Source organism: Brassica rapa, chromosome A09 (assembly GCF_000309985.2).
Source record: "Brassica rapa cultivar Chiifu-401-42 chromosome A09, CAAS_Brap_v3.01, whole genome shotgun sequence".
Classification (NCBI taxonomy): Eukaryota; Viridiplantae; Streptophyta; class Magnoliopsida; order Brassicales; family Brassicaceae; genus Brassica; species Brassica rapa.
In genome coordinates this window covers 5,710,216-5,725,192 of record NC_024803.2, presented here as the reverse complement: position 1 = coordinate 5,725,192, position 14,977 = coordinate 5,710,216, and the positions used below count along the sequence as shown (strand labels likewise).

Genomic DNA, 14,977 nt, shown 5'->3' with positions numbered 1-14,977 from the left:
GACATCGTAATAAAGGTGACATATGCATGAAGACTGCGGTAGATGTCATGGTACATAAAACTGCAGTAGATTAATGTACCATGAAACTAAACTTAACTCTATCATCATTTTCTCAATCTTGTAACTTGGTCTGTCAATAAACGTTATTTTCACTTTGATCTTTGTTTCTACCAGAATTTACGTTTCACTTTATCTGTTCACTGATGTAGCCTGTAGAATCTTCTACTTGTAGTAGTAGTAAGTAATAAAATTTGTTTTACATCAACTCTGAAGATTTACTAATAAAAGAAGGTCCACAAAAAACAAATTAAGAATCGAGGAAAACAGTAGAAGTAACAGATTTAAGAGGAACAAGCAATAGAGTCATAAGAAAACCAGAGAATAGTTTTAAAAGAAGAGAACAAGTAGAGGTGAAGTCTTCTCACTTCTGTTTCTTACCACCAGCAAGGATACGTTGAATCTGAAGGCCACGGCTAAATGCTTGGTTGAAAAGAAGTCTAGTCTGAAATTCGGAGACGAAGGGGAACCAGGCGAGAATCGTGACTGGCATGAAGATGACAACCCCCATAATGTACTCATACCCTCGAGCCAATGCCTTGACCGAACCCCACATTCCTACAGCCTTCATCAGTGTTCTTCCCACCTGCGAGATCTGAAGCAGAGCCCATCCCGTTGGTAGAAACGCTAAGAAGCTCTGCAGTATATCTCCAACCGTCAGTTTCAGGAAGTGGAATAGCATTCCAACTATCACCACCGATCCTATGAAGAGAAATAGCTTGAGCAATCTGAACATCAGCTGGAAATCCGCGCTAAACTTCTTTCTCCCCATCGACACTATCTTGAGTACGATCATCACTGCAACGATCACCAGCCATGAGAGTCCGTAGACTATGAGGCTTTGCTGTTTTCCGAGTCTACTCTCTTTGGTTAAGTTCAAGTGGTAGACAATTCCGTATTGGTAGATGAAGTAGCGGAGGGAGAGGAAGATCTCCCAGAACTTTCCGAAAAAGCCAGAGTGAAGCAAATGTTCTTGCTCTTCTTCCCACCAGGATTCCCAGCTTTTGACTGCTGGCACTCCAATGCCTCCTCTGCTGCTTATCCATTTGTTCCAATCATCCCAGTCATCTACTATCTTCTGCCACTCGAATCCCGAGGGGTTGAAAAGGAACGGAGAGAACAGCCAGGAAGCAACCAGGAACCAAGTTGATCCCAGAACAAGCATGTACGCTACTGAGTCCTCTGTTGCTTTACCATACAGCCTGTAGCATATCAGAAGAACCATCAACTCCATTCCTTTCACGAAGTGGCTTCTCGAGTACATCCTGTAATTCTCCGCAAACTTCTCGTGCCTCACCACAAAGCCACGACCTGTTGCTCTGTACTTGGCTCCTCCGTGTAGTATGGTTCGTCCGTAGTAATGGACCTTTGTACCAAGCGAGAAGGTAAAGAAGACAGGCGCTAACTGAAGCTGCATTATGATTAGGTCGCACAGTGCAGTTCTGAATCCTCTCTCTAGCCCAATCTCCATTATCATTGGAAGTGTCATAAGCATACCCAGTTGCACAACGGACTGTGAGGCCATCGCTGCCTTGAGTGAACTGTCTCCTTTAGCCGCTGCATACTTAACTATTGCCTCTTCCACTCCACTCAGTGACAGATAAAGTCTTCCATACAAGAATGCATAAACTGTGAGAACAACAATCTGAAATACATAGAATTTAGCTCAGTTATGTTAAGTAAATTAATGAACCAAAGCTAAAATTCAGTTTTGACTTTAAAAGAGGAGAAGTTACCATCGAGCTGATGTAAAAGCCTACGGTTGTGAAGTAGCAGGACATCATACGGAAGAAATCGAAGCGATGCCCAAGTCTGTAGAGATCTCTACTCAATGTTTGCTCCCCGTTACCACAAGCAACCTTGGCTTCAAAGAGGGATATCTGGTTCAGTCCAACATCTCTTCCTTTCCCTACTTGGATGTACTCATGATGAGTGATATTACCACGCCTCAGAGTTGAGTTGAAACCTAGATACACATATGAACCATATTTTTAGTAAATAATGAAAGAATATATATAACTGTATTTTCCTTACACAAGAAAGGTTCAGAAACCAACCAGCAAAGATGTCCTCGCTAAGATTTATGCCGCGTGATGCTTTGCTGATGCCACCACGAGTGATGTGGAAGATTCTATCAAAGACATCAGGGTGACCATAGTGAAACCGGACCCTGAAATCAGAAATCAGACATAAGCTTCATAGTTTGTATTTATGCTATATTTTGTGTTAGAATGAAACAACGAATATTTTGTGTTAGAATGAAACAACGGAGACCAAGACATACTTCAGAGGACTTGCGAGGACTCGCTGACCAATGGTCACAAAGCTTGTCTCTTGGTTCGACATGAACCATGCTAGAGAAGAAACACTGAAAGTAAACACATATACATGTCAGCTAGAAAACTGAAAGAAGTTTTATACTAGTCTTTATAACATAAAAACATAATAACCAAATACCTGCCAGTAAAAATATGTTCTCTGAAACCAAGAATAGTGGGTGCACGAACTCCATGGTCTTCATTGAACTCTTCGAGCAGGTTCCTCATTTTCAATGCTTCTTCCAGGTAATGGTCCTATTAATTAGATGCTATGGTAGGTAAGTTACATTTTTTCCAACAAAGAACAGTGCATCATGCTTCCGTTAGGCTAAAACAGTTTCACCTGATTCATGTCAATAGCCTGGAGAGCTTCTCCTCTTGTAAAGATGAGAGCATGATTCTGATTTTCGGGTTTTCCTTCTCCTATTTTTGCTGGACCAGGCAATTTTACCCGATATATTTCCTTAGAAAAGTTACAGTTACAGAGTTAGAAATCTATGAGTTTTTTTATAAGTAGGACACAATAATCTGTTAAGATTTCCAATCATAAAAAAATTACCTGATCAAGATTCTCAACAGCCTTGATAAGCACCGAATAGAACACTTTGTGCACTTTTCCCCCTTCACGTTCCTCAACCTCATCAATGTATGCCACACGGAGAGAGGGATTGCTACAGCATAAGATATGATAAATGAGACTCATCAGGGAACCAACCAACGGATGAGAAAGAAGACGAATTTAAAATTTCTGGAATCTATTCAGAAGAAAGGATGGAGGAGAGACTTACTTAACCATTAGATTAAGGATGTCAGTAGCTCTCCGGTCTCCACTTCGCTTCTGATTTCCATAGTTCTGGCAAGTAGCAACGTAAGTAAATTTGAGATCTGCTACTGCCTCTAACTGAGCGTACAATGATCTCTGACTTTTCTTGTCCTCCTCAGTTGGCTCTGAAATGGCTTTGTACCCTTCTAATATTTCTGTAAACCCACAAGACATGTTTTAACAGTTTACTTATTTAAAAATGTATTGATCTCTACTGCTTCAGTATTTTGGATTTCAGCACAAGTTAAGTAACCATGTCTCACCTTTTTCAGTAGCCATGTCAAGAAAAGCCTGAAGCTTCAATGCCCGCCTATAATACATCATGCCTCTAACTGCAAGATACAAATGGCAGTCAGCAATAGATAAAAACCATATAGCAATATAAGTAGGCATGTATGATATAAAGTACCTGTTCTAAACAGAGTCTGCCCCCTTAGAGAAACCCAATGGCGAAGCTGCAATATATTTTCGTCACTCTCCAAAACCGCAGTTTCATCTTTACAACCAAGACGCTCCAAGAAGTTGGTCCACTCATCTGAAATGGTGGACCATATATATCAACTATGAAAGCAATGAGAAGCAATTAGGTCCAACAAGAAGAGCTCATCGATAAGACATACCTGGGAAGATCTTCTGCAAATAGTATACAACTGATATACCATCTTCATTCTCCATTTCCAGGTCGTTCTTAGAGTAGACAGTCTCTTCACTATAGTACGGAGTTAGAACACTGTAAATGCAAAAAGAAAACTCTTATGTTACTAATAAGGTAGACCTCCTCTCTGTTGTCAGGAATTCATAATAGTTCCATAGTATCAACTACACTGATTGTATGTTTCACAGTCACTCCAGCCCACCAAAAACAAAACAAAACGTGAAAATATGGATTTCTACAATTTACAGAAATTCAAAATTTTGAGAAAATAGATAGCAGCAATTGGTATCATCCGAGAAGCATAGATTCTATTAAAAATGGTGATAACTGGATCACATACCTAAAGGAAAGCATATTTCTGACACGAGGAGCTCGAGGCATATCCATAAACAGTGAATTTGAGAAGAAGGCAATCCTTCTTCGCGCTTCAAGGTTTATGGGAACATCCATTGCAGATTCTTTTACAGTCAAGAGTAAATGAAGGCGTCTTATCTACAACAATAAAAGAATCATTATGTTGAAAAGTGTTCAAGGATACAGAGTACCCCTAAAGATTAGCCTTATATTATGTGTTTTTGAGCTTTCACCTGTTCATCCCATTGAGCTGTTGCCACTGGAGGAAATAATATAGCAGGTTTTGCGTCAGTACCAGCAAAAAGTTGCCTTCCGGATTCCTTGTTAGTATGCCCAAGTTCTACCAATTCACTGCAGAAAGGTGCCACTCAAGTTACTCTTGTTTGTGTGGATAATATATATTCACATAGACACTAAACAAACTTTCCAGTACTATAACTATAGAGATACAGTCCACTAACCGGTTTTCATTTTGCATCATATCTCGGGTAGTGACTTCCAACATATCTTGCAGCAACAGCACCACTGTGTCTCTTTTGGATGGATCCGCATCTTTCTGCACCATCATCAGTTACACATAGTTATTTAGTTTCTCAGATAACATATTAACATTTTCACAAGTATTATCAATTCCATCAAGACTTATCCTTAATCTTCGGGTTTTTTTTACTTTTCCATATCAGTACATCAGTTAGCAATGTACTGAGAAATAAGGAATCTTGAAAAAAGTTCACAACATGATTTCCTACTGAAACTGGCAGCCAGCTTGGCTTATAATCATAAGCAGGCCTATAATAGGGGGCTTGCACTGTCTCTAGCATAGAAAGTATCCACTCCCACGAACAATCTAAAATCAATATCATTGATAAAAAAAAAAGATGTGATTCACTTACCAAGATTCCGACAAGCTCGACAAATTTACTGCAAAGAGCAGGCAAAGGAGCCATTCTGAAATTCGAAAGGAAGGAATTCTTTGATATGTTGCTCTCCACCTCTTTGATGATGATACCAATGATCCTGTGGTATTATATCTTATCTTAGAATCTATCAAATGAATTTACAAATCAAAGAGGGGACTGAAATCCCAGGTTGAACCGCATATATATATGCTAAAGGTGAAACTACTCAATGATCAAAACAGAGGAATGCGGAGGCACATATATATGCAGTCTTAGAGAACATTTACGAATAGAACTAGTTAGAGAACGTGATTATCCTCAAAAGTATTAATGAATACTCTATAACTGCTTCATGAATGATAATCAAGAACTTGTTTTATGAATAAAGATATACCTTTTCTCATTCTCCCCAATTACCAAAGTATGCAAGACATGTTTGAAAGATTCGTAGCATTCAATAACAGCACATTTCATGTATTCGTCTGCACATATGCGCTTCCAGAGGTCAGAGTCTTTTGTTCGAAACTGAGCTGCCATATCCAATGCTATGGGTATCTGTTCCAAGAAGATAACTTTAACAAGAGTCGAAAAAAAGAACAGATGTATCTGGAATAACAAACGAAGACCACAAACCTTGCTTGCAAGCAAAAATGGTGGCCATTGAATTAGTTTCAAACTAGGATCTGAAGTATAAGGAACAAGCAACAGATCCATCTCCCTGAACAAACAGTTGGTTTAAGGACATGGAAAATATGGGGATTCATAAAAGGCGGTTTAGTATCTAAGTTATTACCTGTCACTGATGAGATCTTCCTCTCGGAAGCTGCTAATTATTTCATTCCAGAGTTGGGAAAATTTTGCCGCTTCAGTTCTTCTTGCTGCTGTGACCTGCATATAGATAGAATTTGGTACCTTTATAGAATACTAGTACCATTCTTCAAGAAATCACTTTATAGAAGAATCAATCTTGTTTAACCTCTGCAAATCTTTTCGATAGGGAAAACCCTCTTCTCCTTGTTTTATCAGAAGGAACAAGATACGTGTTAAATGCACCAGGCAATGATTGGAACCTGGACCTTAGCATTCCAAGCGTTCGTATCTGGACGTAGAATAGAAATGATTTTGTTAGGAAAAGATATTATCACGTAGGACGACCTTGATTTCATCTTAGTAACACAATAAGGGTTAAATAAGTGAGTAGAATGGATCCAGCGAGAAAGTATTACCTCTCCCAATCTATCAAAGGCCCCAATGACACCACCACATATAGTGGAGAAGATAGCATACCAAATTTGAGTGTCCATAAAATAAACCTGAAGCAAAATTAAGGAACGTGAGATATCCATGGAATTGCTAAAAAATTCATTTCGATAAGTGGTTAAGAAAAATATACCAAAATCACAGGTAACCACAGCGACACCACTGCTCCATAGTTGTGCTCAGCTGCATATGTGATGGGAACAATTAGCTTACCAAAAGTATTAACAGCAAACAGAAAAACAGATTCACAAGCAAAAAGCTAAAGTCGTAATATTACCATCGGGGAAAAACTCATGCCATTTGTACTTCACATGGCGAATGCTCATAATTGCATTTGTTGGCTTCACCAAAAGTTTCACCTGTAGAAAGTAGCTAAATGCGAATTTGCAGCAGAAAAGCAACAGCCAGAAAATCGTATACCTGGAAATTCCAATAAATATATTAGCTCAAAACAATCTTTGGTCAAATGTTCACATAAATCAGTATATGCGTGAAATTTGTTTGTTTTACAACAGATCTTGTTTGTTTCCATATACTTACTTTATGAGTGAAATTTGACTTTCATGCATCCCCCTTCCAACGTAAATTCTTGGCTGAAGAGAAAAAAAAGCATGGAATGATTCAATAAATGGGAAATCAGACCCCGCATAAGATATTTCCCCGAGCATCACATATTCAGAAACTTAATATCTTTGATATAGCAAGAATAAAAGTCAAACTTTTCTCTTGACTTGCGTATACAAATAACTAACCGGCAATAGGGGAAAATGGATCCTGAGTTGCACAAATAATCTAAACTAACAGAGTTCAGAGCTCTTCTAGCATGCCTAAAGGATTTGCTGACAACAGAATCATAATTTTCATCCAGGATGAAAAGAAAGGAGTCATAAATCCAGCCTCATACCTGTGACCACCACAAAAGCAATCGAATTATATGCCAGTCTGAATTCTCAATCCAGCGTCGAAGCATAGGGAAACTGAACATGATAGCCGCCAGCACATTTGGGAGCAAATAAAGAGCGACAGCCAAGATATAGAGCGGGGGAACCCCTTTAACTCGTGGAAGGAAGGATAGCCATTGCTTCAGCATCCCAGGAGCAAAAGAAACGGACTGGGCATAGCAAAGCGGCAATACCACACACCAAGCGAGACTTACAACGATCTTGAGAATATTTCTCAAAATTTCAGTAAATTTCCACCTGTGGAAACCCGGGAAGTTTAAGATAACGTCCAAGAGACCTAGCATAGAAGCAAAAAACAATGTAATCGTTATTTCCTGGCAAAGTAACCAAATGACGAAAACAGAAGAACTCCAGGCAGGGAAAGTTTTGTCGCAGCATTGAGGGTGGCGTACTCTGAAGCAAGCGTAGAAAAGCTGCTGTAATGAAGATACTGGAGAGAGAATATAAAACATCCTTGTTTAAGATTTCCCTCAGCTCCACTCGTTTAAATGCAAGAATGATCATGGCCTGTAATCAAAATAGAAATGTCACTTCTGACTGTCTCATGTTATTAGGAATATAGCTCGTGCAAGATTGCTTACTTGGAGTGCTAACAAATAGAATGTCCAGAGTCGGTCAAAACTGTGATATATGTGCCAAAATGTTCGAGTCTCGGTGAAATTTGATTTGCCTGTGTTTCCCGCTTTTCTTAAAGACCCTTTCTTCCCCTGTAAATGAATTTAAAAGTGGGAAAAAAAAACTGATCAGCTCAATGGAGACAGAGAAAGAGCTAAACAAAGCTACAAAGGTACTACTTGTGCCATATCACGCGTTGATTTGAAAAAGTCTCCATCATCACGCATTGGCCAGCCCAGAGAGAAACAATCCGGAGACCTATATAACAGTGATGCGCAAATGACACAAGAAAATTAAGATATCCCAACCAAGTAAATACTCTATTTACAGACTTGAGTTCTAATATACCAGAAATATTCATTGAGATCATCATAGTTGGACCAATCTGAGTGAGCAGCCTTGCCATTGGCACTCTTACTTGCTTCCTAAATCACAAAAAGTCAATTATGGTGTAGACAAGGTCAAGATTATCAAGATGTCATCGACATATCATTCTAACATGTACCTTTTCAACTACTCGGTAGATTGGTGTAATGACCTTCCGTAGAAATGCCTCATCATCTCCACCGTAAGAAGGCTTAATGTTTTCTCCAGTAACGATGCTGACATTTCCAGCCAAGAGACCATGAAGTTCATAAGCCATCTGAGCATAAACAGGAGATAAATATTGATGAATTATTGTGTTTGACCAAACATATCAGCCAAAACAGATTAGCAAAAAGGTAAATTAAGAAAATCTGAATGTATTACTGACATTGTGGAAAATATAGCATAAGCATTCTGGCATGAAGCGAATATTTGCAGCTTCACCCCAAATGAGTAGATACAAACCCATATACAGTATCTTCCGCTGTTGTATATCTTCAGCACCTTGAGGAAGCCTTCGCATAAAAATAGATGAGTGAATTTTGATTAAGAGTATAAACATCATTCAGAAACGTGTCACATCCAAGCCATATGTGAAAAAAAATAGTGCCTGGTACCTTAAACTATGTTTACGTCCTAAAAACTTGCACCAGTTCTTGTAGTTCTTAAAGAGCTTTGTCTTGACGGCATCAACGGCTCTATCGTCCAGCTGCATTTATACATTGAATTAATAAAAATTTCATTGCTAAAAAGTGTTTGACATATGAGTATGTATTTTTTATTGATGGATTTTTGAGATAATGCTGTGGTTTTTTACTCATCACTAGTGTCAGCGGGTCTCAGAGCACATGTGCAACTGCTCTATAGGTGAAGAGAGGAAACTATCGAGGTACCTTATTCAGAGGCTCTGGCCTGGGAGTCAACCTTATATGATTATCAGCAAGTAAACAAACCAGATGCTCCCTCTGGTTCCTGACATTGTCTCTCTGTTAAGATCAATGAAATAATAAGAAATATATCTATCTCACAGGTTCAACATGAATTCATTAGATCATCTTGTTACTATTCTTAGATCAGAAACTTGCCTGGAATCCAAACATAGCTCTTAACCAATCAAGAAGATCCAGATTTCCGGATTTCTTTTTGTGCTGCTCAAATCCAGATGGCCAGTTCAATCCACGAGTGTTCCCCAAGGCAGCTACAGCGGCTTTGACCTAGTCATGAAGCAGCATTAGAGGTGTAAAAATAGATACCACACTCATTAGATTAAAGCATTGGGAGACTCATTCAAATAATAAACACCTCCTCAAGCTGCATTACAGACTGCGAGGCTCCAGCAGAATCCAGTGGAAGAATGTTGTACGGTGCATAAATTTCATTCTTTTCTTGAACATCTCTAGCTGCTGCAATAATCTTTTAAGAGACACATATGGAAATAATTCAAACTCCATCCTCAGTAAACTAAATAACTGTTTTATAGCTGTCTTGTTTGCTTTGAAAACGTATATTTTGGACACAAACCTCAGGAGCTACTGCTTCAACTTTTTCGCTCTTGTTTACTGCCATGAGCACTTCAAAGAGCACTCCGGCAGTCTGGTATGCTTTACCAAGCTGAGCTCTGCGAGAGTTGGTTCATAAAATCCGTCAGGATAAGAGCACTATTAAACATCCTCAAAGGCCCAATTTGATTACATGTAGTTTGTAAAACACACAACGACCATCTTACCTGTCTGCTTGATCCCCTTGGTCAAGTGCCCTGACATAGTGCTCATAATATTGTTGATAGTAGCTCTCAACTTCCCGTCCATCGGTTTTCTTCACCCTAGAAGCAAGACTCGAAGCATTGTCCTGTATCGAAGAAATTGTTATTAGCTCCACTCATGCAATAAGAAAAGTGTAATTAGACAGAATCTGTTATGTATAAGATATGAATCAGCAAGACGGATGAAAAACTAAGAGCAGATCACCCTTTCTAATCGTTGGAAGAGAAGTGTCTTGAACTGCCTAACACCACGGCCGCTGGAGCTTGGATCCAATCTATGAGCTTTCTCGAACGCATAAAACCGACCTTTATACAAACACAGAGAAATTGAAGTGAGCAAACACAAAAATCAAAAAAAGACATTAATTTATTCTAAAAGCAAAAAAGGCAGATAGAAAGAATCATACAGAGGTAGGCAACGCGAGGTCGCTCATGTTCAATCTCAGCAGCAACACGAAGAATGGGGGCAATGGTGCCAAGGGAGGCTGGAACAACCTCATGGTCAAACACTTCGATGGACATAGTAGTGGCGGCACTACGAGATGGCCGCCTCATCAGCCCCTGAGGGCCAGAGTCATGAGATGTACTGCTCTGAGCCATCTCTCCCTAATCACAACGACTAAAATATCAGATTACGATGGTTCGTTCGTCTACAATATGAAGCTCACACGACGAAAACTGAAATCGAAACGGAAACGGATCGATTCCTAAAAAAAAAAAGTTCGATCTCTGATAACGAAAGGATGTAACGATCAAATATAGAAGCTACGAAATCGAGAGAAATCGAACGTCGTCGGTTGAAGATTCGCTATTCTATCAAAGGAAGCTGAATCGACATGCTAAATTTCTGAAACGAAACGATCAACGGAGAAGAGAACTCACGTCGTTGGATGCAGAGCTGTTAGATCTCCTTCCCTGGAAACGAAAACAAAATACAGAATGAGGTTAACGAAGGAAGGACGATGATGATATTATACAAATTTATCGCCGGAGAGGAAATCGATTTTTACCTGAAGCAGAGACGAGGAAACACGAATGCTCGCGAAGAAGCATGAATCAGAGAAATCAACACGAAAGAGAGAGAGAGAGAGGAATCAGAAAGAAAATATCGGGGGAAGGGAGGAAAGTGTTGCTTTACGGTTTTAAGAGGGAGGGAGGGAAACGAGAGGATGTTTTTTCAGTTAGAGAAAAGCCACGTGGCTGCAGAAGAGTGGGTGTTTAAAACTTAAAAATAGCCATGGTTGTGGGAGAGGAGATCAAATCAGATCAAAGCTTTCTCTTTCTCTTTCTCTTTCTTTCTACTGTTTTTTTTTTGTTGAAAATTGGGGAGCGATTCTTCTGCGTCTCACCACTGGACATCCGTTTCTTTCTCCCTTTATTAACGCTTCCTGGTAATAACCAAATGAAAGTACTGTTCAGTGCTCCACAAACATTCTTTTAATCGAATAACTTACAAATTATTTATTATTAGTAATAGTTTTATGTTAAGCATATCCAAACTATATATAAATATCTAATTGTATTTGTATGTATGATAAATTTGTTAGTATAATAAGATACAATATTATTTGGAAATGTTGTCGGGCTTATTTATAACCATTGTCTTGCATTGCAAGCTCCATCACCGACCATACATACACTCTCGCTTGCTCGTCCAGGTAGCAGGTTCATGGTCTCCATCTTGCTCATGGTCTCCATCTTGCTCATGTACTGGTCTTCCGTATTGATCAAGTTCTGGTCGAACCTCCTTAATTAAGCTTCTTTCCTGGTTCAAGTTGCTCCAAAGCCTCAGTGACAAAAAAAAAAAAGTTGCTCCAAAGCCCTCTCAAGAGTAGATCGTCTCTCTCGGTCCAATAGCTCATGGATCAAGCCAATAAAATTTTGAAAATACCCATTAAGCTGTGTCATGCATCAGTGATCTAGCTAGTTCATGCATTAGTTTCCAGCACTTATTAGTACTCAACCATTGGAACGAAGGTAATACCCTTGCTGTTACAACTAATAATTATTCTCCTACAATACAAGAAGCCAATTTAAAAAACTTCCATTTTAAGATATCAGAAATGATACAGTTTAGAGGTCTGGATATACAAATTACATGTAAAAATCTAAAATAAATAAAACCAATACCCCATATCAAGGGTTTCAGCCAATATATATTTGCTAAAATACATTGTAAGACAGAAAAAAAAATATGAAAATGAACAAGAGCACACAAATTCTCAAAGTCAGCTACCGTGGATTCTGTAAACCATATGTTTCCCTTGGATGTTCATGTGAGTGTACCGGACTATCAGGCAAATCCATGTCATCTTCTAGTGCCGATGACCCAACATACTGCTGAACCACAAGGACCGAGACAGTGGCTGCAAAATCTGAAGAGGCAAGCAAATCTCCAATGGCACCGAGCTCAGGGCACTCACTCCAATCAGTTAAACCAGCGGTGAGAGGAGACAACATTCCTTCTCCTCTTCCAACTATAAACAGATCATGAGAACTATCCATTGATCTCACCGCAGCAACCGTCTCCTCTCCATTGCTAACCACTTTGTCGACGTAAAGAATCGTCTCGTGTTCGGCATTCGCTGCTCTGAAGGTATTGATGTACTCATCATCAAGCAGTCGTTGCTTCTTCATGTCCACATTCATATTCCGAGTGGAAGAAGCAGGTTCCGCTACATCTTCATCAGGGATAAAACGCAGCACAGATAAACTAATGCCAGGATGTTCAGCCATCCTCCAAGCATAAGCCAAGGCTTCTCTATCGTCCGGACCGCCAAAAAACAGAACGGCAACTTGGAGAGAAATGGTGTTCGAGGTCAATCTCGTGGCGCCGTTGAGTCCTCTGTCCACGAGAATCCCAACGGAGCAAGGCGAGTTTCCGAGTAGGTTTTGGTTAACCAAACGGTAAGCCGGGTTGGTCGCTTCCATCCCTCCATCCACCGTTTGTTGTTTGTGAAACGGTATGATTATAAAGGAGACACGTTTGTCCTCTGCCAAGCTGCAAACGTCCTCGTGCATCGTCGAGTAAGGCGAAATAGCTGTCAAGGGCTGGACAGCAACAAAGGCAGCATGCTGTTCATAATTCTCGAAGGCGTTAATGATGTGATCTGATTGAGCTTGCGTTCTGTTAAGCGCTGGACGTCCTGATTTTCGAGTGCTGTGGACGATCAGCATCGCAGAAGCTCTACCCGTGAGCTCGACAAGATGGAGAACGTATATGCAAATTGGAGATCTCTTTGTAGCATGTGAAGCTTCGAGAAGGTTTATTATAGTTGGAACGTTACGCGGCGTATGGACGCATACCAGCACTCGAAGCTCACTGTCCGGCTTTGTCTGTTGGATCGTCCGTCTCTTGTACGAAACCGAACGCCTCACCGGTTTGTAAAGAATGGTTACAATAGGAGTTATGACTCCAGTCATAACTAAGGCTATAAGCACCATCGTGGCAAAAGTTTCATCGTCCAAAACCTTTTGGTCTTTGCCAACGTTAAGGACGATCATTTCAACAAGACCTTTGGTGTTTAATAGCAAGCCAATAGTTATCCCTTCACGAACCGGCATTCCGTGGAAAAACGCAACGATGACAGTGCCAATGACTTTTCCAGCACACGCTAGAACGATAACAAGCATCAGAGTTATCCAAGTGGCGGGACCTTCGATGGAAGCTATATTAGTCTTGAGACCACTTATTGCAAAGAAGAGAGGTAGGAGAAGTCCAGAGACAAAATCTTCGAGTTTCTCTATGAGGGTGAGACCAAGAGGTCCGTTGGGGATCACGAGACCAAATACAAAAGCACCAAAGACTGAATGTGTTCCGATTGAATCAGTAATGAAACCGGAGATCATGACTCCTGTCAAGATGAGACATATGTAGAACTCACTAAAGTTCTCGCCTTCAGGGGTTTTGCGTATGATCCAAGAAATGCCCGGTCTAACAACAAACACGCAAGCGGCAATGAAAGCTGCACTAGAGATCATAACCCAAAGAGAGGCAAATGAAGTTTTCTCGCTCTCGGCCAACGCGATGGCTAGGGCCAGGAGAATCCAAGCAAACATGTCGTTGACCAAGGCTGCGGACATGGAGATCCGACCAATCTCGGTGTTGATGAGCTTGAGCTCAGCGAGAATCCTTGCAAGGACGGGGAAGGCGGTAACGGAGAGAGCTACACCGAGGAAGAGTATGTAGGTGCCTTGCCCCAAATGGTCATCAGATCTGTGCATGGAGAAAGAGAAAGCAGCACCAATGAGGAATGGTAAGACCATACCACCAATAGCGATGGTTAGTGCTCGCCTCCCAGTCTTGCGTACAACCATAATGTCCATCTCAACGCCCACCAGGAACAAAAAGTAAAGTAAACCAACGTTAGCCATTGTTTCAAGTACCATCACACTTCTCTGAGGGAACACGGTGTTGGCGAATTTATCATAGCGCCCAAGCACCGATGGCCCCAGCACTATTCCCCCCTGTACAATTAAGATCTTTAATATACTACAGAAAATTAAATTATATCTACAAGTTTGATATTCTAAGAAATATGTGGGTTAATTACTCACAAGGATCTCGGAGATGACACGAGGTTGGCGAAATGGTTTGAGTACAAAGACAAAGAAACGGGTGACGAGAACGACCAATGTAAGCTGGAGAACAAAGAGAGGCAGGGAGAAATCGAGAGGGTTGTCGCCTTGCCAAACTCCATTGGTGGTAATCATGCTTGGCGCGTAACATATTATGGAGGTGTCCGACGTACTGTTTTCCTCGGCCATTTTTTTTTTGCAACTCCTATCAAACCATGAATAATTGTTTTGAGTGTTTGCTCTGTTAAATTATCAGGAATACATACATACATACACATGCATATGTTTGAAAGCAATAAATCGATTCAAAGTTGGTGGTATTCCGTAT

The 14,977-nt window shown here is 40.3% G+C and overlaps 2 protein-coding genes across 2 annotated transcripts; both read right to left on the bottom strand.

The window, feature by feature from the left end:
- Positions 1–250: 250 nt before the first annotated feature.
- LOC103837634 (callose synthase 5) lies at positions 251–11,283 on the bottom strand. Its single transcript, XM_009113989.3, has 40 exons — positions 11,082–11,283; positions 10,954–10,986; positions 10,479–10,677; positions 10,277–10,377; positions 10,036–10,157; positions 9,831–9,927; positions 9,612–9,722; positions 9,395–9,523; positions 9,203–9,295; positions 8,927–9,018; positions 8,698–8,824; positions 8,449–8,586; positions 8,292–8,368; positions 8,123–8,201; positions 7,910–8,035; positions 7,721–7,835; positions 7,271–7,605; positions 6,907–6,959; positions 6,644–6,786; positions 6,500–6,549; positions 6,333–6,419; positions 6,083–6,205; positions 5,900–5,994; positions 5,740–5,824; positions 5,501–5,661; positions 5,101–5,224; positions 4,669–4,763; positions 4,441–4,558; positions 4,194–4,345; positions 3,819–3,928; positions 3,608–3,733; positions 3,462–3,530; positions 3,164–3,353; positions 2,935–3,046; positions 2,719–2,838; positions 2,515–2,630; positions 2,342–2,425; positions 2,115–2,227; positions 1,794–2,023; positions 251–1,702 (listed from the first exon to the last, which is right to left on the bottom strand). The coding sequence occupies exons 3-40, from the start codon at positions 10,669–10,671 to the stop codon at positions 422–424; spliced, it is 5,772 nt and encodes a 1,923-aa protein (XP_009112237.1). The 5' UTR covers positions 10,672–10,677; positions 10,954–10,986; positions 11,082–11,283; the 3' UTR covers positions 251–421.
- Positions 11,284–12,256: 973 nt separating this feature from the next.
- Positions 12,257–14,887, bottom strand: LOC103837756 (cation/H(+) antiporter 15). The gene is made up of 2 exons (XM_009114131.3): positions 14,629–14,887; positions 12,257–14,538 (listed from the first exon to the last, which is right to left on the bottom strand). The coding sequence occupies exons 1-2, from the start codon at positions 14,836–14,838 to the stop codon at positions 12,304–12,306; spliced, it is 2,445 nt and encodes an 814-aa protein (XP_009112379.1). The 5' UTR covers positions 14,839–14,887; the 3' UTR covers positions 12,257–12,303.
- Positions 14,888–14,977: the final 90 nt, after the last annotated feature.